We start from the raw sequence: 22516 nt of genomic DNA on the forward strand, positions 1-22516 counted from the left end.
CCAAATTCTGAATATGCTTCCATTTCCACTACAATGAAGTTAAAGCAAAAGAAAACAAAACACAGTCCCCCAAACTATAAAACCACAATATGGTTGCATTGCACAGCTCATGAAGCACCCCCTGGGTTCTACTTCAGTACTCTCTCCCCTTCTCTCACCCTCCTGATCCCCACCACAAGTACACACAGAGCCAGGGACCTACGTACTAGATACTACTTTCACAATTTGATATTGGAAGACTGTTTCTGGTAAGAGGAATTCAAAGCTAAAAACTAAGCGCAGAGTGAGTACAGTCACCAACGACAACAAGTTGGCCATCTTACCCGTCCACCACCACCTCCTCTCTTCTTCTCTTTTGTCGCTTCCACCTCACCAGTAAACATAAGGATATTTTTAGTCTTCTCCACATATTGGGCTCGTTGTTCCAGAAGTTTCTTTTGTTCTTCCTTTTCTCTCAGACGTTTCTCTTCCTATAGGGACAAAACCAGGGGAAACAACTCATGGCCATAATTCCAAGCAGAAGACTTCTTCCTAATTTGCAATAAACATGGATGCACACAGCTTTCTCAAATGGGGTGAGAGAAGGACATAATGGGATACCTGTTCTTTAAGAAGTTTCTGCCTTAGCAGCTCCTTTTCTTGTTCTTGCTTGGCCCTCAACTCCCGTTCTTCTTCATCTTGCTTCCGTGCCCGGGCCACATGGTACTGGGCCTGGCTCAGCAAGTCAGAGCACTGCCTAGAAGCATCAGCTCAGTGAGTATACTATGTTCAAAACCTCGGCATGTCTGTTTTCCTTATATATAGTAAAAAATTTGAAGCAGATGATCAACTACTACCTATCAGATGTCTTAATGAAATTAACTTGTAAATTAACAATAAATGTTCTCCCAAAACACACCTAAAAATATTAACATTATCTCCAAACACAATTAGACTTGTGACAGGGATGACATTAAGAAAACAAAAAGGTAGTTTTCCTTACAACCTAAGTAAGTACTTATACTAAATCAATCTTGCCAAATCCCCTGACAGGAGAAAGCCTTGGTATAAGTAAGGAAGTCCCTGGGAGGAATATAAAGAACAGAGTGCTTGTGGCCAGGAACCTCCCCCCACCACTGTGACTTTCAATCCACCCAACATCCCTCTTCTAACATCTCCTGGGGTATGGCTTACCTGGCTTCTGTAGCAGCCAAGGCCAAGTCGAATCTCATCTTATCCCCCACTTTACTCAAGTAACTGAAGTATCTGAAGGGAATAAGGAAACAAAATATGTGAAGAGAAGATTCTAATAATATAGGCTCTATTTTGTGTGTTTGTGTGTGTGTGTATACATGTGTGCTTGCACGCTAGTTTAGAGGCTTAAACTCAGGGTCAGGATACTGTCCCTGGGTTTCTGTGCTCAATGCTAGTGCTCTACTCCTTGAACCAAGAGCTCAGTATTTAGCTTTTTGGTAGTTAACTGGAGATCAGTCTCATGGACTTTCCAGCCTAGGTTGGTTTTTAACCACAATTCTCAGATTTCAGCCTTCTCACTAGCTAGGATTATAAGTGTGAGCCATAAACAAATGGCAAAATAAGGCTCTTTAGATTTTTTTTTTTTGGCTAATCCTTGGCCAAACTCCCTGCCCCCTCTTTAGATTTTTAATCTGTTCTACAAAAACAGTATCAGTAGCTGGGTGCTGGTGACTCATGCCTATAATCCTACCTACTCAGGCGGCTGAAATCTGAGGATCAATTTTAAGACTAGGTAGAAAATCCTGTGAAATTATAATCTCCAATTAACCACTAAGCAAGCCTTCAGCTAAAAAAAAAAAATCCTCAAGGACAGTGCCCAGGTCCTGAATTCAAACCCCTGATTTACTTAATGCATAAAGGTCTACTATCTTAATAGGAAAGCCATAATAAGAATCCCCCCCCCCAGCTTTTTTTTTTTGCCAGTCCTGGGCTTGAGCTCAGGGCCTGAGCGCTGTCCTTGGTTTTTCTCAAGGCTGGCCCTACTCGAGCCATAGCACTACTTCGGGCTTTTTCTATATGTAGTACCGAGGCATCGAACCCTGGTCTTTCTGCATGCTAGGCAAGTACTCTACCACTAGGCCAAACTCCCAGCCCAATAATGAACTCCTTTTAAAGAGATTTATCAATAATGAGTCATTATGTCTAATAAACATAAATTCATCCAAAAGAGAAAGATTATTTGGATCTAATAGCCACATATTAAGGATATCATGCAAGAGCGAGGACTCAATATTTGCGTACCCAATGCTATGGACATGGTATTGAAAATATAAACACAACTACATAGACATAAAAATTTATGACTCTATAGACATAATGTTTTATTACATAGATTAATACGTATTTATGACATACAAACCCTCAGCCAAATTTTAATTATGTTCTAAAATCTAAGTGCCAGTGATTGTATAGAGATTCTCTTCTTGAATACTTGTTTGTTAAATATATCATTTGAAACATGATGTAAAAATCAATGTTAATAAATTCTTTAATAAAAAAAGAGAAAGATTTAATGTACCTCAGTAAATTCACAAATTAAGCAATAAACATTCAATTTACTAAACATGTCATCATGGTTTAGGCCAGTAAATCACTTGCAATCAATCTCACACACAAGGCAAAAATTGTAAATATGGTTGGACAAAACCTAAAGAGAAGCCAGATTTTAATTTCATATACATGAAATTATCAAATAAATATTACATGGTTAAATACATTTGGCACTGAGCTCAATGAATCTATTAAATAACAATTTAAGTGGTGAGATTTTAATCCTAACTCAATGAAAATCAAAAAAGTTAAATCAATAAAGGTAGAATCTAAAAATGTTACTTGTGTAAAACGGTGGGTCATGCAATTGTCAAATCAATGAAAAACCAAGGGCATACTTGCACAGCCAGTTCTAGGAGTCAGTTTAATGATCCAAATCTGGGAGAAGTCTGAATACGAGTGGCGCCACCTGGTGGTAACTGTCTATTTTGGTCTCTACAGTAGTAGAATCAGTCTAATAGTAATTATTTGAGGAAATGACTTTCCCCATCTTTGGAGACAACAGTTTTAAAGAAACAAAGTAATTACAATGCATGTTACTGCAAGCACCTACCTGTGTGCCAGCTCCAGTTCTTTCACAGCATTAAGTACTTCCTTCAGATTACTCTTTTCATCTTTCAGGACAGAGGTAGCTAATCTTTGCAAGACCAAAGCCACATTAAACATAAGAACTGTATCACTGGGTGCCACATGTCTAGCCTGTAAACAAAGAACAAAACCAATAGTTCATGTGCTACCATGACATGAAAATAATTGTAATTAAATAGAAGTGCTTGCATTTACGTAAAGCTGCATATAAGATAAATTTAAAATACAATGCAGTACAGGCATGGATAGGAATAACAGTCAATTTTCACTTTTACCTTCAGCAAAGTTTGCTTGCATTCTTGTAACTTGCCACACTTGAAGAGTGCCCGGGCCAAATATAGTACCACTTCAGTATTTTGGTGCTTATAGAACTTTCTGAGGCAGTTCTCATACTACAAAAAAAGGAAAAAGACAATTAAAAATGCAAAAGTTATCTCTGTGACATTTTCATTTTGTAGCAAAATTTTCAATAGTTTAGAAATTCTATAGAGCTGGGCACGGGCAGCTCTTGCCTGTAATCCTAGCTACTCAGGAAGTGGAGACATAAGGATCGTGGTCCAAAGCCAGCCCAGGTAGGAAGTCTGTGATACTTTTATCTCCAATTAATGACCTTAACACCACAAGTGAAGCTATGGCTCAAAGTGGTAGAACACTAACTTTGAGCTAAAAAGCCCAGGGACAGCGCTCATCAGGCCCTGAGCTGAAGCCCCGTGACCGACAACAAAACAAAACAAAACAAAACACCCTGCCCAAATCCTCTGTAGAAAGGCTTTCTGTCCTTTGAATAGTTAATTTCAAATAATAATTTGGGAAATGATTTTTGAAATTTATCAGAATTTTTGCCAGTCCTGGGGCCTGGACTCAGGGTCTAGGTATTGTCCATCTCTGGCTTTTTCTGTGTATGTGCTAGGTAAGCACTCTATCATTAGGCCATGCTCCCAATCCCCAGAATACTTTTTTTGGATGGGTGGGGGTGGGGGTGTCATGAGGCTTGAACTCAGGGCCTGGCGCTGCTCCTGAGCTCTTCAGTTCAAGGCTAACACCTTATCCTTGAGCCACAGCCCCACTTCCCATTTTCTAGTGATTAATTAGAGAAAAGAGTCTCTCTGGCTGGCTTTGTACCACAATCCTCATATCTCAGCCTCCAGAGTAGCTAGGATTATAAGGTGTGAGCCACCATTCCCAGCTGAGAATGCCTTTTAACAACATAAAAATCTCTCTCTCTCTCTCTCTTGATCTCACACCATTCGCATTTATTCTCAATTTCTCTCAACTCATTTTTTGGTATTTTTTTTTTACTGTAATTAATAGAAGGGTTACATTATATTTGCCAAACAGAAGGCACATTCCTTAACAATCATTGCTACCCTTTCTCATGATTTTGTCCCCATTTTCCTCCCCCACCTCTTCCCCTAACAACATAAAAATCTTATCAGAGAAAGACCAGACAGTTGAAAGAGGTTTTTCCCACTTGAAATTTGGACTAAAAGAAAGGCCAAACAAATTAGAAAGCCTTTTCCTTTCTTTTTTTGTGGTGAAGGGTATCAAATCCAGGGTCTGAACATGCTGGGTTAAGTGCCCTACCTCAGCCAAACTCTCATCCCTGGAAATCTTTTCTATCTTTAGCAATACTATTTAGGAACCATTTATTAGAAATTACATACTTGAACTAGAGAAATGACTTAAGTGGTAGTGCATTAGTAGGGAGTAATAAAGCTCAGGAAGAACTCAGGCTCTGAGTTTAAACCCTATTGGCAGCACACACATGACCAAAAGAGAAAAAAAATTATACATCTTATCTTTTAAATTACATTCTCTAGTTTTTTTTTTGTTTTTTTTTTTTTTTTTGTGGGTCATGTGGCTGAACTTAGCCTGGGCGCTGTCCTTCAGCTCTTCAGCTCAAGGTTACCACTTGAGCCAAGCCCCACTTGCTGTTTTCTAGGAATTGATTCGAGGTAAGAGTCTCAAGTTCTTTTGTGCTCGGGCTGGCCTTGAACTCTGATCCTCAGATCTCAGTCTCCTGAGTAGCCAGTATTACAGGTGTGAGCCACCGTGCCCGGCTCTAGTATCTTTCTTTAGGATCTGTGGAACCTACTAGTAATGTGTATGAAAAGTCTTCCAACAGTTCCACTTGCTAACCTGGGAAGAGCAACACATTACCTGTTGTTAATCTGGATTTGAACATGGAACTTTTTGGCCATGGAATACATCTTGTTATGAATAACTAACAAGATGATTTTATAGGAGCTGGTTATTAAGAGTTTATATTAAAGATAGTATTATTGTTCTGCAGATCAGAATGGCTTAGCTCAAAGAATACAAACTGTGAAGGTCCCAAGGCAATGTGGGTTGTGTGAGACCTGTGACAAGTGCCTTCTCAATATTCTTAAAGCGGGTAATGACCCCTCATCTTCTAAAAAGAGAGAAACTATGCCTGCTCTTTTTTTGGCTGCCTTTTTTAGAAACTTATTCTTTCTGACTATAATACAGCCAGTAGAACCCAATAATCTTTTTTACTTTTTAATGTTATAGATGCTGGTGATGACTTTAAGTATTCAGCATATATGATAAGCATAAAAAAATTCTGCAGGCACAAATTATTATCTCCATAGAGTTTTTCTTTTCTTTTTTTTTGTGGGTCATGGGGCTTGAACTTAGCCTGGGCGTTGTCCCTGAGCTCTTCAGCTCAAGGCTACCATCCCCCACCTTCCTGTTTTCTAGAGGTTAGTTGGAGATAAGAGTCTCAGGTCCTTTCGTGTGGCTGGCTTTGAACCTCCTCTTTGAACTTCCTCGGCTGGCTTTGAACCTCCTTGCACCTAAGATCTCAGCCCCTTGAGTAGCTAGGATTACAGATGTGAGCCACCATGCCCGGCTTAATTTTTCTTTTTAAAAACCAATCAGGTGGGTTGGGAGTTTGGCCTAGTGGTAGAGTGCCTGCCTAGCATGCACTAAGACCCAGGTTCAATTCCACAGTACCACATACATAGAAAAAGCCAGAAATGGTGCGGTGGCTCAGGGTAGAACACTAGCCTTGAGGAAAGCCCAAGGACAGTGCTCAGGCCCTGAGCTCAAGACCCAGGACTGGCCAAAAAAAAAAAAAAAAAAAAACCAATCAGGTGCAGTTATATGAGTGGTAGTCCCAGCTATTCCAGAGGTTAAGGTGGGTGGGTCATTTGAGCCCAGACATTTGAGATTAGCCAAGGTAAAATAAAAAGACCTTATCTCAAAAATTAAAAGGCTGCTGCATGCCTCACACATGCAATCCTCATGTGGCAGATGGGGGGGCTGAGCTCTGAAGACAGTAATTTAAAATCAGCTTGAGATGAAAAGTTGTGAGACTCTCCAATTACAAAAAAAAAAAAAAAAAAAAAAAAAAGAACAGCCAGAAGTGGAGCTATTGCTCAAGTAGTAGAGCATTAGCCACAAGCAAAAGAAACTCAGGGACAATGCCCAGGCCCTGAGTTCAAGCCCCAAGTCTAGTATACATACTAATAAAGGGTCACTTAGCTTTTTTGAAATTCAGTTGTTTCCTAAATCGAATGAATAAATCCAAAAGCCCTATTTTTGCAGTACTTACTAGGCATACTGGCATTTTTCTAAGTATGTTAGGGCCCAAGTGCTTTTCATGCTGCATCCTCCCAAAATTCTATGAGGTTAAGTTGCAATGAGCTCCATTTTATAGACCGGAAAGTGGGCTCAAGAGGATGTTCTTTGCCCAAGGCATGTAGCTACTCACACCTGCCTGGACACCAAAGCCTGGCCTACTTATAAAATCATAAACCTCTGCAGACAAAGTATCAGAAGAGATAGCATGCAAGTCTAGACAGGGCCACCATGGTTAAAAAAAAAATCTGTTCATCAATGAACATTACATACAAACATCTTGAGAGACAAGACATTACCATCTGCACGGCGCTGATATACTGCTTTTGCTCCACATAGATGTGTGCTAAGTTCAACCACACATCACTTATATCCGCTGTTGCTTCTCTTACTTGGGCAAATACATCACGAGCTTCACGGAAATAACCTTTATGGGCTAAAACAGCTCCTGAAGTGATTTAAAAAAAAAAAAGCCTTACATTTAAGAACTTCCTGATTGTAGCCAGAAAACTAACTCAAAGTCCAATTTGAAAACAACTACACTGATTACATTGGGCAGGAAAGACTGATCAACAAACATTCCTCCAAAAGCATTCATTTCACAAGTCACTGTAGATACCCCAGTCTTATAATCACCTATGCCATTAGCAGCATACAGATTCTTTGCATCATTTCTCAGTACTTGTTTGTAGATGGCCAGAGCACGGTCTTGATGACGCTTTTCCTATAAGAAACAAGTGTTATTCAAGAATTCTAACCAGGATGCAGAGTATCAGTTTTATTTCAAAAGGAGACTCTACCTTTTCTCGGTCTCGAGTAGGCTGATGCAAAGTTTGGAGCCAGACATTGCCAAGTGCCAGCATGGAGTAAGTGTCACTCTGTGTGGATGGTTGTTTTAATATTCTCTCAAATTTCTTCTGACCTGGTCCCCATTCTTGTTTTGCCAAATGAAGATTACCAATCAAAGACCAGGCATCAGGATGATCCTAAAACATGTGCATGAAGAGATTGAGAGAAATTAATTACCTTTCCACAACAGCTACAATTGAAGAGTTTATAAGTACATTATGACAGTAGTTTTCTGTGATTTCAGGACAATTTGAGTTGTACTGTCAGTTTGCATTCAATATGCAACAGATGGAATAAAGTTGCTGAGTATATTGGCTTAAGCTTGTTAATCTTAGTAGGGGCAGAGCTTGAGAAACTGAAGTTTAAGGTCAAAATGAACAAAAAAAGTTCAAGAGATTCCATGCCAACCAATGGTTGGGTGTGGTGGTATGCATCTGTCATCCCAGTGACATAGGAAACATAAACAAGAGGATCCCAGTCAAAGCTAACCTGGGCATATGTTGAGACCTTAGCTTGAAAATGATCCAAACAAAAAGGATGGGTGGCATGGCTGAAATGGTAGACTGTCTACCTAACCAAAGACTTGACTCCACATCCTGATACTATACACAAAAATGAATAAAGTAACAATACCAGCACATTGCCCATCAGCAAGACCAAATAATAATCTTTACAACTTTCAGTTATTTGTATACACATTTACATGTAGATGTGCACTGAATTCTATTGCAAAAATCTCTCTCTTTTTTTTTTTTTTGGCCAGTCCAGGGCCTTGAACTCAGGACCTGGATTTGTCCTTGGGCTGGGCTTTCTTGGGGTTAGCATTCTACCCTTGAATCATAGCACCATTTCTGGCTTTTTCTGGGTATGTATACCGAGGAATTGAACCCAGGGCTTTGTACATGCTAAGCAAGTACTCTACCACTAGGCAATGCTCCCGTCCCAAAAATAACAACCTTATTTCATTAAAAAATAAATAAAACAAGTGGGATTTGAACTGAAATCCATACTCTCAAAGCAGGTGCTATAACATTTGAACCACACTTTTAGTCCCATTTTATGCTCTTATATTGAATAATGCAGATGTTCGATTCAAATTTCCCATACGACCATCCAAGTTCCACTAAAGACATGCTGCCTTCTACAAACCTAAATTTCCACTTTGTACTTAATCATATACAATTTACAGCTTTCTTGCCTTGGGAGGATCACCTTAAATTTTAATTAACTTTTTGGGCACCATTTGCTTTTTCGGAGGCAGATTTTCACAAAATTGAGGGTAGGGAAATAGCAGATCACATGATTTAAACACAACTGAGGATAACTGAGAGCTGCTCTGCATCAACAGAGCTGTGTGATGCATGTGTAGAAATTTAACATTTTTGTTTTTGAAATTTATTTTGCTTTTTGGGAAATTTTTTTTTTTTTTTTGCCAGTCCTGGGCTTGAGCTCAGGGCCTGAGCACTGTCCTTGGACTTTCTCAAGGCTAGAGCTCTACCACTTGAGCCTCAGCACCACTTCTGGCTTTTTTCTATGTATGTGGTACCGAGGAATCGAACCCGGGTCTTCATGCATGCTAGGCAAGCACTTTAACCACTAGGCCAAACTCCCGGCCCCGGGAAAAAAAATTTTTTTTGACGATACTTGGTCAAAACTTCATGTAGTAAATCCATGAATAAGAAAAGCTTACTGGCTGGGTGCTGGTGACTCATGGCTGTAAATCCTAGCTACTCAGGAGGTGAGATCTGAATATAAAACTTCAAAACTGGGCTGGGTGTTTGGTCTAGTGGTAGAGTGCCTGCCTAGCATGCACAGAGACCCAGGTTCAATTCCTTGGTACCATATACATAGAAAAAAGCCGGAAGTGGTGCTGAGGCTCAAGTGGTAGAGCTCTAGCCTTGAGAAAGTCCAAGGACAGTGCTCAGGCCCCGAGCTCAAGCCCAGGACTGACAAAAAAAAAAAAAAAGTTCAAAGCTAGCACAGGCAAGAAAGTCCCAAGCGACTTTTATGTCCAAATAAATACTCAAAAACCGGAAGTGGCTCAAAGTGGTAGAGCACTAGTCTTGAGCAAAAGAGCTGAGTTCAAGCCCCAGGCCCCACAAAAAAAAAAAAAAAAAAGGCTTACTGTATACTTCTTTGGTATCTTTAACAAGTAAATGAAAAAAAAAATAGGGAAACAAAGTTACTACTAGAAACATGATAGTCCTAAAAAAGAAAAACTGATTTCAGAGAGTAAAAGGTGAAAAAATTATTTCTCACACCTAAGCCTTAATATTACCAACCTGATTAATCTGAAGAGCTTCCTTAAACCAATCTGAAGCCTCATAAAAGTTGCCTTTATCTCTGGCCATAGCTCCTAGACGCAAATAGCCTGAAAGAACACATTTAAAAATAAGCATTAAAATAAACATTAGATGGAAGGATTATATCATTTTAGTTACTCAGGAGGCTAAGATGAGAGGATTGAAGTTTGAAGCCAGGACAGGCAGGAAAGTCCATGAGACTATATTCAATTATCTACCAAAAATAGCCAGAAGTGAAACTGTGGCTCAAGTGGAACAGCACTAAAATTCAGCGAAAAAGTTCAGGAATAGCATCTAGTCTTGACTTCAAGCCCCAGGACTAGCACACACACACAATGCATAAGCTGGTCTGTTTCCAGTTTCTGTACAATAATGTACACCCTGTCAGTTACTTTTCTTAAAGTATCACTTTCATATGACAAAATGATGAAAGCCTAGACTACCAGGAGTCAGAAGGCCCTAGCTCTAATTGTGATTCTTCTATTTAACGTGTCTTCAAGCCAAGTCAGCAGAGCACAAAAGGACCTGAGACTCTTATCTCCAATTAACCTCTAGAAAAGGGAAGTGGGGCTTGGCTCAAGGGTAGGTCAGTAGCCTAGAGGAAAAGAGCTCAGGGACAATGCCCAGGCCCAGGGGTAGGATGGTAGCCTTTAGGTGAAGAGCTCAAGGGACAGCGCCCAGGAGTTCAAAAAAAAAAAAAAGAAAAAAGTGTCTTCAAGAAATTAATAATGGTGACACAAAAAATAATAAAAAAAGAAAGAAACAAATAATGGCTTACTGCTACCTATCAAATCAATTTAAATTCAGCCTGACAATGAACCAAAATCAAAATCTTATTTATAATAGAAAATAAAGCTTACTCTAAACACCTCTGAATCCATAATGTGCACTACACATGCCAAGTTAACAGCTTTGGTCTTTTTTTTTGGGGGTCAGTTGTAGGGCTTGAACTCAGGGCCTAGGCTAGTACCAATTAACCATTTCAAAACCAGAAGTGGAGCTGTGGCTCAGGGTGTTAATTGGAGATAAGAATTAGGGGACTTTTCTGCTTGTGCTGACTTAGAATTGTGATCCTCAGATCTCAGCCTCCTGAGTTAAGCTAGGATTATATATGTGTGAGCCACTGGTGCCTGGCCAGCTTTTGATATTTTTATTAAAAACAATTTTGTTTTGTTTTGTTTCCAGTACTTGATCTCAGAACTGGATACTGTCCCTGAACTGCTTTCTTTAAGGCTAGTACTTTACCAATTGACCTACAATTCCATTTCTGGCTTTTGGCTAGTTTACTAGAGATAAGAGTCTCATGGATCTTTCTACCTGGGCTGGCTTAGAACCACAATTCTCTGATCCCAGCCTCCTTAGTAGTTAGCCTGAGCTACAGGTTAACAGTTAAGAAAGATTTTTTTTTCTCCTAAGCTTTTGTTGCTATTCTGAGAATTTAAGAATTTTCTAATATGAAAGGTTTAAAATTCTTACAATCAACATAATTTGGATGTTCTCTTAAAATATTTTTATATAGTTTCTCAGCTTCATGGAATTCACACATGGCTTCATACAGCCTGGCTAAGTTGTATGAAGTGGTGACAGAAATGGCATTGTAATAGTGTTCATCATGCTCAGCTTCAGCCTTTGCACGATCCAGGGAGGCCAAAAAATATTTCTACAAGGAAGAAAAGAAAATTACATTGTTGAAAGACTTAGTAGATAGCCCTACTTAATCAAGAAGTAAAGAAAGAAAGATTTCTATTTTCCTACCTTTGCCTCTCCTAGGTTTCCAAGTCTAAAGTGAAGGGCACCAACATTATTCAGAATCTCAGGGGGGACATCAGCCTGCACTTTCTCCTGAAGGATTCGTGTTGCTGTTCCATAGGCGGACAAGGCCCCCTGTGAATTTATGGTAGACCGTAAAGACATGCCCGCATATAAAGGAGAAATGTTACCACCAGACTTATCTATAAAAAACAACACATGACAAAGATGAAATCACGAGCACAAACCTGTATATCAGTCTGTTCTAAGATTTGTGCCAATTCAATCCAGGCTTCAACATCATCAGGATATTGTTCTGTGACCTTTTTCAAATGGCCCTGGAATAAATGATAACATTAAACTAATGTTGTCAAGGTGAAAATAGTGGTCATTCTAACCTGCTTAATAAGCCACCTGTTTGTTCTCTAAATTGGAACAGAGTCAGTTTCCAGAACTGTTTCCAGAACACCAAAGGGTAGCAAGGAACCAGGGCTGGAAGTCTTCAAGTAATCCATAGGAAACAGGTAAGATTTAAAAAATATACCTTGGCAATATCACGTTTTTCTTGATCTTCTGAGGCAGCATAGAGAGAGCCAAGAATTTTCATAGTTTCATAATTGTTAGGATAGGCTTTCAAAACTTTCTCAAAGCACTGGGATGCATTTTCTTTGTCACCTCGATAAATATACATCTGTCCCAAACCAAAAAATGGGAGCACAAAAGAAGACGAGGCAAACTGTGTGGCTTGATAGTAGTACTGAAAAGCTTGGTCATAATCTTCCTAAAAGATGAAACAAAACAAGACAACAGTACTAAGAAGATGTGAAACTACAAATAAAGACTAGTTATTTAGAAAACTTATAAAAGTATCTTACCTGAACATGGAATGATCTAGCCAACTGATAACAACTTTCTGCTTGCATAGCTTCCACTTCTGTATTATGGAATGCATGGAGAGCCAAGTGCTGGACTTTACTATAATCCTGAATAATAAAGACCAGGAGATCAGTGGAGTGATATCATGAGAATAGCACAGACAGCAGCTCTATCTTAACCACTAATACTTCATTATCCATAGGGCATATTTCCATCTTCTCCCTAAATGGATTCCTTTTAGTGTTGTATTATTTATAACCTATCAACAACTGTTGAAGCCTAGTAACAATTCATTGTAATTGCCAGACACACAAAAAAGCCCTGTGGTTAGTAGCTATGTAGGTCACTAGCCCTACCTCAGTTTACTCATCCACAAATTGAGGACAAGATTATTTCACAAGAAAGGGGGGAAAACCAAGATGGGTGGGGGTGTGGGGGGGGAGGGAAATGGGTACCAAGACATGTGAAAGGGTATCAATGTATGTGAATTAATGCACCTTCTATCTGGCAAATATCATGTAACCCTTTTACTAATTACAATAAAAAAAAATTAAAAAAAAAAGATTATTTCACAAGATTAAGATTAGCTACTTGGTATGTACTTTTAACAATGATTAAGGTTCAGTAATCACTAAATGCTTATTAGTAATAACAATAACATATCTGTCTCTTTTTTTTTTGGTCCATCTTGGGGCTTGAACTCTGAGCCTAGGCAATGTCCTTGAGCTCTTCAGCTCAAAGCTAGCATTCTACCACTTAAACCACAGTACTACTTCTGGTTTTCTGGTGACTAATTGAAGATAAGAGTCTCACAGACTTTCTGTGTCCAGGCTGGCTGTGATCCTCGGATCTCAGCCTCCTGAGTAGCTAGGATTGTAGGCATGAGCCACTGGTGCCCGGCTCATAATGGCTCTTATTAATAAGACTGATGTTTGTCAACTTTTGCCTAACTAGGTTAAATTATTTAAACTTGATATTTAACTAATTTATAAAGTTCTCAGTACATTTCTGTTCCTGTTTCAATATAGCAGATTAAACTTTCATATATACTGGATAAAAGTTTTGTGAGTAAAATCCTGGATTTAGTATTTGAAGAAGTCTAAAGTATTTTTTTAAACTGTAGCTACTTAAAAACAATCTATCACGAATACTAGTAGCTCATACCTGTAGTCTTAGCTACTCAGGAGGGTGAGGTCTGGAGGATCACAATTGAAAGGCAGTCCAGGCAAGAGAGTTTGTGATACTCTTATTTACAAATAAGCACTAAAAAAAGCTGAAGTAGGGGCTGGGAGTATGGCCTAATGATAGAGTGCTTGCCTAGCATGCACAAAGCCCTGAGTTCAAATCCTCTAAAATGCCAGAACTGGTGCTGTGGCTCAAATGGTAGAGCTCTAGCCCTGAGAACGACCAAGGACAGTGCCCAGGCCCCGAGTTCAAGCCCCAGAACTGTCCAAAAAAACAAAAACAAAAAACCACCAACCAAACAAAAAACTGCAAGTAGGGCTGCAGAGCAAGTGGTATTACAATAGTCTTGAGCATAGAAAACTTAGGAATAGTGCCCAGGATCTGAGTTCAAGCCCCAGGACCAGCACAAAAAGACAATAAAAAAATCCAACCTATCATGATCCATATGCAAAAATACCATGGCTCCTTAGTGCCTATGTAAGTAGACCCAAACTGAATTACAGTTTCTACCTTTGGGCCTAATATACTACTACTTATGGTAAACCTATCATATGCTATATTCTTCTTGCACCAAATTGCTCAGACTGTCTCACTAATCTGTACTCTTCTCCTTTAAACTTGGAGATAGTCACTTGACTACCTCCAACCAACTATGTTTCCAAGTTTTTCCTCTGTGGTAAAATCCTAATCCATCTTAAACACTTTTTCATTCTTTACCAAAAATGAATGGAGGACCAAGAATTTGGCCTAGTGGTAGAGTGCTTGCCAGGCATGCACGAAGACCCAGGTTCAATTCTTTGGTGCCAAATACATTGAAAAGCCAGAAGTGGTGCTATGGCTCAAGTGGTAGAGCAGTAGCACTGAAGAAAGCCCAAGGACAGCGATCAGGCCCTGAGTTCAGTCCCCAGGATTGGCAAAAAAAAAAAAAAAAGGAGACTTTTAGGTTTATGTTTATATTTGTTTAGCTGCCTGAGCTATGAAATCACTTGTAGAGTACAGAAAGTACTTCTTACTTAAAACTAGTTACAGTGATGCACACAATATATAAGATCAATAAATATTAAGTAGATGAACAGAATAAATGTATACATCCCAGGTAACTAAAACTAATTTTGGGGAAAAAAAACCAAAACTGACATTTTAAAATTTCTCTCCAAGTTAGGAATACAAGTACTGATTACATTTGGGAAATAAGAGAGGACTTAAAATAAATAAAAGACTTGTACCTTTTTGAAGAAAAAGTGGTTTGCCAAGTGGTTCAGTACCATAGGGTTGCTAGGATCAATAGTATAGGCTCTGGAAAGAAGCTGGACACCATTTTTGATAGAATCCGCCTAAAAGAAAACATTGCAATAGAATAAAAACATGACTTCATTAGCACTTTTCCCAAATTTTCTTCAGTCTCACCTCTACAGTGTTCAGATACCTAAACTCATCTTAGTTCGTCTTCACCGAATATGGCAAATTTCAGATGAGATACCGAATCATTAGAATTTAATATTCTGTACAAAATTAACTATAGAAGAGCATCTTGAACTCTTGATAATGGGTGAATGAAATAAATATATTTCATGTAATAGTCAAGAGTAATTTATACTGCCCGAGGGCAAATTCTAGAAAACATTCTACAATATCACATTTTTCAACTGCTTTACAGAACTGTATTGGGTATTCAGTATGCTATGTGCTATGTTAAGAAAGATGAAAAATCTGATCATTTCTCATTGTAAGGGGAACTGGAAGCCTCTTATTTATTTACTTATTTGTCAGTCCTGGGCTTGAGCTCAAGGACTGAGCACTGTCCTTGGGCTTTCTCAAGGCTAGAGCTCTACCACTTGAGCCTCAGCACCACTTTCGGCTTTTTTCTATGTGTGTGGAACCGAGGAATCAAACTTGGGCCTTCATGCATGCTAGGCAAGCACTCTACCACTAAACTCCTGGCCCCTATTTTATTTTATTTTGGTTGTTGTTGTTGGTATTGCGTCTTGCATTCAAGGTATTATATTATGTTCTTTCTTTTTTTTTTCCCCAGTCCTGGGGCTGGAACTCAGGGCCTGGGTACTATTCCTAAGCTTTTCTGTGCTCAAGGCTAGCACTCTTTCACTTGAACCACAGTACCACTTCGGGCTTTTCTCTGTTTATATAGTATGGAGGAATTGAACCCAGGGCTTTGTGCATGCTAGGCAAGCACTCTACCATTAGGCCAAACTCTTGGCCCCCATTATACCATTTTCTCTTGTGGTTGATGCTCTGCCATTTAAGCCATGCCTCCATTCAGCTTTTTACTGGTTAAGTAGAGATGGAATCTGGTGCTTTTCTGCCTGTCTTCAAAGCTTGATCTTCTAGATCTCAGCCTCCTGACTAGCTAAAATTTCAGGCATCCAGCCTCCTGATTTTTTTTTTTTTGCCAGTCCTGGGCTTGAGCTCAGGGTGTGAGCACTGTTCTTGGACTTTCTCAAGGCTAGAGCTCTACCACTTGAGCCTCAGCACCACTTCTGAGGTATGTGGTACCAAGGAATTGAACCCAGGTCTTCGTGCATGCTAGGCAAGCACTCTACCACTAGGCCAAACTCCCAGCCTGATTATTTTTACGTATATTACTCGTGTAATGAAATCTCTATTTTAATGCTCAGTACTGCTTGTGGGGGGGATGTACCATTTCCCCCCTTTTCGTTCAGCTCTTGCTTGAGCATTATCTACTTTATTAGTCCCTGCCTTAGCTGTCTTCTTGCCATGCTGGATATTGTAGGTTATCCAATAGCCATTTCATACCTCTAACATTGCTAACAGAATGGAGTAATTTTAGTAGCCTGTAAGATCTTTTGATTTTTATAGGAAGGAGAACCCAGGAGATAATCAAGACTGACTTCAACTAGCCAAGATAATCTAGTTCCTTTTTCAGGAAATTGGCTTAAAGGTGGATATTCTCCACAGGGAACAATGTCACTTTTTGGTTACTACACCTAGGGAAATGCTGCTGACATTTGGTGTGGGTAGAAGCCAGGGATGCTGGTAAATATCCTAGGACAAGCAGGATAGTCACCCACAATGAAGAACTATGTAGCCAAAACAAATGTGCTGATACTGAGATAGACCGGTAACACAGTTTTGGATGATTTTATGTAAAAAGCACAATGGGGAGTTTCCTTTTAAATATAAGAGATCTCAGACTAAGTTCTGTGGTCAACTGTCAGAGCACTTACCTACTGAGTGGGAGGCCCTTAGTTCAATCATAGTAGTAACCCTTCTATCCCAATAAAAATAATAGAGCTTCTCTAAGTTGTAATGAGATATCTGGAGCTGTAACAGTCATCTTGTGATGATGAGATGACAGATAGAATGAAGAAAGGTCACATGTTAATGAAGGGTATATAGAAAGGTTTTTTTTTTCTCTCTCTCTCTCTCTTTTTTTTTTTTTGCCAGTTAAGGGCCTGAGCACTGTCCTTGGACTTTCTCAAGGCTAGAGCTCTACCACTTGAGCATCAGCACCATTTCAGGCTTTTTTCTATGTATGTGGTACCGAGGAATCGAACCTGGGTCTTTGTGCATGCTAGGCAAGCACTCTACCACTAGGCCAAATTCTTGGCCCTAGAAAGGTATTTTTAAAACCCTGGATTTGATGAAACTGAGATGCCATATCTTAGACATATAGTCAATACTCTAAATAAAAGTCCTGTTAAGTCACTTTTGTTGTTGTTGTTACTTGTAAGTACAAGTATTCCAAACTAATATACAGGTCTAAAACCCTTAACTGAGACTCTGAAATTTAAAAAAAAAAAAACTCTAGACTTAAAATGAAATTCATATGGTGGAAAAAACTTCTCCTGAATTGTGAAGTTATTCTACTAGTCTGAATAGTGACTGGTGATTCATTCGGCCACATAAATGTTAAATTTGCTGGGCCGGGAGTTTGGCCTAGTGGTTAAAGTGCTTGCCTAGCATGCATGAAGACCCGGGTTCGATTCCTCGGTACCACATACATAGAAAAAAGCTGGAAATGGTGCTAAGGCTCAAGTGGTAGAGCTCTAGCCTTGAGAAAGTCCAAGGACAGCGCTCAGGCCCTGAGCTCAAGCCCAGGACTGGCAAAAAAAAAAAAAAAAAAAAAAAAATGTTAAATTTGCTTTTGGGGGTGTTGACCTAATAACAGGAGCATTATATACTGTGCAAAAAGGTACCATTTTACCTTTTTATAATCTGAAATTTGGACTTTTTTTGTCGGTCATGGGGCTTGAACTCTGGGCCCCTGAGCTCTTCAGCTCAAGGCTGTCTGTCGCCTTACCCCTGAGCCACAGCACCATTTCCAGTTTTTCAAGTGGTTAATTGGAGATAAGAGTCTCACAGTCTTTAGTACCAGGCTGGCTTTGAACTGCAATCCTCAGATCTTAGCCTCCTGAATAGCTAGTCACAGGCATAAGCCACTGCACCTGGCTGAAATTTTGACTTCTAAGACAGACCTGGCCCCAAGAGTTTCAAATTAAGAACTGTAGATCTGGTGTATCAGTCAGAACTAGGTAATCTGCTTATATACCTCCTTATTGTTGAGTTCAAGAACAGCCAGTCCAACCAGTGCTCCCACACATTTGGAGTTAAGTTCCAGGGCTCTGCTGAAGGCCAGACGAGCTTTCTCCAGTTTGTTAAGTTTCACAAAGCAATGGCCCATTCCTAAACGAACTTCAGCTAGAAAAGAAAACCAAGTCAATCTATCAAAAGAGTGTTTTGAGATTTCAAATATGAAAATACTTAAATAAAAATGTGTTAAAAACATGACTTCATTAGCACTTTTCCAAAGTTTTCTTTCACAGTCTCAACTCTACAGTGTACAATCATGGGTTCAGACATGAAAATTCTTGCCTTAGTTTATCTTCATCAAATATAACAAAGTTCTAATGAGGTCCCAAATTGTTTTTTCATTTACAGGCTGCAAACCCTCCCAAATTAACTTCAGTGCTAAGGCATATACACATATACACATACACACACATGCACAAACACACACATGTACATACATACATATATATGCCTTGTATGCACACACATAAATTAGTATCTTGCCCAGAGTATCATCACAAATGACTTCAAATATATTATTACACACACACACACACACACACACACACACACACACACACACACACGAAAAGGCTAGGCCTACCATAAATTTGATTTCACTGGAGATTAGATGGTAGCATTCTCCATTATTTGGACAATCATCCAAGGAGAATTAGTTGTAGACATGAAAAGATGAAAAGGCTAAATTGCCTTTCAGGGACAACAAAAAAAGAAGTCAGACCTTTGTCTAAGTCTGAGCTGAAAAAATGAATTTTATTTATTATTATTTTTGTCAGTCATGGGGCTTCAACTCTGGGTGTGATCATTGTCCATGAGCTCCTCAGTTCAAGGCTAGCACTCTACCAGGAGCCGTAGCACCATTTCCAGTTTTCTAGTGATTAACTGGAGATAGGAGTCTCACAGACTTCAGTGCCTAGGCTGGCTTTGAACCTCGATTCTCAGATCTCAGTCTCCTGAGTAGCTAGGGTTATAGGTGTGAGTCATTGCTCCCAGTTTGAATTTTGCAGTCTTGATGTATAGAGAACTGCATTCAGTCACCAAGGGAGCAAGTATAAACAAAAAAGCTGTCCAAAGACTCTGACCTTACAAGTTTACGAAAACAAGAAAAAACCAGCACAGGAGGAGCCAGAGGTACAGGAAGAAAAGGTAAGTACAGTGTCTTTGAGGCCAAATGTAAAATTTCTCAGAAGGTGACTAACACATTCTATTGCTAGACCAAATAAAAAGGGACAAGGAACTGATCATTGGTTTAATAGCATACAAATCATAATGCCCTTGAAAAAAGTTTTATTTGATGTGGTAGGAACTAGTGCCTTACTTCAGAAGATTTAAGAGAAAATGAGAGGAAAAGAATTCAAGGCATATGTTAGATCTTTCCAGGACTTGTTTTTCTTTTGTAGTCTTATATAATAATTGTACAAAGTAGGTGGGTTTTCACTGCGATATTTCCATAAATATATGTAATATACTTGCACCTGATGCCCTTCTTTTTTGTGTTGGTACTGGGGCTTAAACTCAGGGCCTGGGCACTGACCCTGAGCTTTTTTACTCCAAAGCTAACACTCTACCACTTGAGCTCTACTCTGGCTATTTACTGGTTAACTGTGGGTAAGAGTCTCAAAGACTTTCCTGCCTGGGCTGGCTTTGAATCAGACCTCAGCCCCATGAGTAAATAGGATTACAGGCATGAGCCACTAGCATCTGGTTCATTTATTAGTTTCTTACTCTCCTCCTCAACCCATTTTTAAAACTTTCTTACAGATGTTTTACGTGGATTTCATTGTGACTCCTCTTCTTCCACCCCTTTATTTTTTTTTATTTTTTGCCAGTCGTGGGCTTGAGCTCAGGGCCTGAGCACTGTCCTTGGACTTTTCTCAAGGCTAGAGCTCTACCACTTGAGCCTCAGCACCACTTCCGGCTTTTTTTCTATGTATGTGGTACCAAGGAATTGAACCCGGGTCTTCATGCATGCTAGGCAAGCACTTTAACCACTAGGCCAAACTCCTGGCCCTCTTCCACCCCTTTAAGATCTAAATTTTACATATGAGAAAAAATACTTGCTGGTTTGTTTTTTTTTTTCCAGTCCTGGGGCTTGAACTCAGGGCCTGAGCAACTATCCTTGGGCTTTTCTCAAGGCTAGAGCTCTACACTTGAGCCACAGTACCACTTCTGGCTTTTTCTATGTACATGGTACCAAAGAATGGAACTCGGGCCTTCGTGCATGCTCAACAAGTACTTTTACCACGGGGCCAAACTCCTGGCCTATTTGCTGGTTTTTTTGTTTTTGGCCAGTCCTGGGCTTGGGCTCAGGCTCTGAGCACTGTCCTTGGGTTTTCTCAAGGCTAGAGCTCTACCACTTGAACCACTTCTGGCTTTTTCAGCTTTTTCTATGTATGTGGTACCGAGGAATCGAACCGTGGTCTTCATGCATGCTAGGCAAGCACTCTACCTCTAGGCCAAACTCCTGGTCCCTGTTTGTTTGTTGTTGGTTTTTTTTTTTTTTTTTTTTTTTTTTTTTTTTTTTTGCCAGTCCTGGGCTTAAGCTCAGGGCCTGAGCACTGTCCTTGGATTTTTCTCAAGGCTAGAACTCTACCACTTGAGCCCCAGCACCACTTCCGGCTTTTTCTAAGTATTTGGTACCAAGGAATCGAACCCGGGTCTTCGTGCATGCTAGGCAAGCACTCTATCACAAGGCCAAACTTCTGGCCTTTGTTTTGTTTTTTAAGTCTGACTTATTTTACTTAACACAATGATCTCTAGTTCCATCTATTTTCATGCAAATGATATTTCTTTATGGTTAAATAATACTCACTTTTTGCTTTCTTTCCTCCCTCTGTCTCTCTCTCTCTCGTTTTTTTTTGGGGAGGGGGGCAGTTTTGGGGTTTGAACTCAGAGCCTAAGCACAGTCTTTGAGCTTTCTCAAGGCTAGCACTCTACCACTTGAGCCACAGTACCACTTCTGGCTTTTTCTGTGTATGTGGTACCAAGGAATCCAACCCAGAGATTCATGTGTGCTAGGAAAGCACTCTACCAGTAGGCTACACTCCCAGCCCTCTTTTTTTTTTTTTTTTTCTAACCAGAGGTTGAACTCAGAGCCTTGCACTTGTTACCAGCTGACCTCAGCCAGTATTCTTACCCATGCCTCCCAGCGAGTTGGGACCATAGCACAGGTATAAGTCTATTCTCATATTGTTGGCTGAGATGAGCCTCACTAACTTTCTGCCTAAGCTAGCCTCAAATCAAGAGCTTCTGGATATCTACTTCCCAAGTAGACAACCCACTGGTTGTCCTTTCTAAGTACTTTTTGATGTTCTTTTGTGTGTGTGGTCCCAGGGCCTGAACTCAGGCTTTTGGGCTGTCCCTAACCTTTTGTGCTAAAGGCTAGTGTTCTACCATTTGAGGTGCAGCTCTACTTCTGTCTTTTTGGTTAAGTGGAGGTAAGAGGCTCACAGACTTTCCTGCCCAGGCTGGCTTCAAACCATGGTCCTCAGATGTCAGCCTCCTTAAGAGCTAGCATTATAGGTGTGAGCCATTGGCACCCAGCTTTGTCGCACCACTTAATTTTTTTATTTTTATTTATTTGTTATCTTATTTTCAGGGTAATGTACAGAGGGGTTACATTCATCAGGTAGTGGGTGCATTACTTCCTGAACATTGCTATCCCTTCTCATACTTTTGTCCCCCTTTCCCTCCTTCCACCTCCTCCCAATCATCTTGTTTTCCCCCTGTTCACTTTAATAATCACTTAAATACTCTAACATTATCTTGCCACAATTGACTTCTTGAGCAACTGCCAAATTCTTGAACTTTAAGCTGAATCATGCAAAGCTTAGCCTTAAAACCAAGTTTTCTCTTACCTGGACATCCTGGGTTAGTACGCAGTGCTTTTTTATAGTAAGCAAGAGCTCCTCTGTAATCCTTCTTGTTGAATGAAATACAAGCTTTACCTGTAATAATTTTTAAAAATAAACAAGCACTGTCTGATTAAAGAACACCAATTTCCTCTACTTTATACTAACGTACCTAAGTTAAATACATCTTAAGAAATACCTGAAAATAGTGAACAGGATTCCATATAAGAACCTTGTCTTCTATAGGGTTTACCAATTTATTCCAAACAATAGAACATGCTACTTTTTTGTTAAATGTTATAAAATAACAACTGTAACAGCTTGTAGTTGTCCAAATTGACCCCTTGAAAAGGTCAAAGATTCTTTTTTTTTTTTTGG

General features: G+C 39.6%; 1 protein-coding gene across 1 annotated transcript in view; it reads right to left on the reverse strand.

Moving 5' to 3' along the window:
* Ctr9 (CTR9 component of Paf1/RNA polymerase II complex) overlaps positions 1–22516 on the reverse strand; it is a 35762-nt gene that overhangs the window by 5584 nt on the left and 7662 nt on the right. The window contains exons 5-21 of the mRNA XM_090348150.1: positions 22145–22234; positions 18247–18395; positions 14945–15052; positions 12533–12640; positions 12202–12438; positions 11906–11995; positions 11664–11792; positions 11385–11568; positions 9888–9976; positions 7557–7742; positions 7393–7480; positions 7056–7204; positions 3429–3545; positions 3119–3264; positions 1174–1245; positions 601–736; positions 324–470 (exon numbers count right to left, since the gene is read on the reverse strand). Of these exons, the coding sequence (XP_090204276.1) occupies positions 324–470; positions 601–736; positions 1174–1245; positions 3119–3264; positions 3429–3545; positions 7056–7204; positions 7393–7480; positions 7557–7742; positions 9888–9976; positions 11385–11568; positions 11664–11792; positions 11906–11995; positions 12202–12438; positions 12533–12640; positions 14945–15052; positions 18247–18395; positions 22145–22234 (2225 nt within the window). The remainder of the gene's footprint in view (positions 1–323; positions 471–600; positions 737–1173; positions 1246–3118; positions 3265–3428; positions 3546–7055; positions 7205–7392; positions 7481–7556; positions 7743–9887; positions 9977–11384; positions 11569–11663; positions 11793–11905; positions 11996–12201; positions 12439–12532; positions 12641–14944; positions 15053–18246; positions 18396–22144; positions 22235–22516) is intronic.

This window comes from Megascapheus bottae, chromosome 16, assembly GCF_031878675.1.
Source record: "Megascapheus bottae isolate mThoBot1 chromosome 16, mThoBot2.hap1, whole genome shotgun sequence".
NCBI lineage: Eukaryota > Metazoa > Chordata > Mammalia > Rodentia > Geomyidae > Megascapheus > Megascapheus bottae.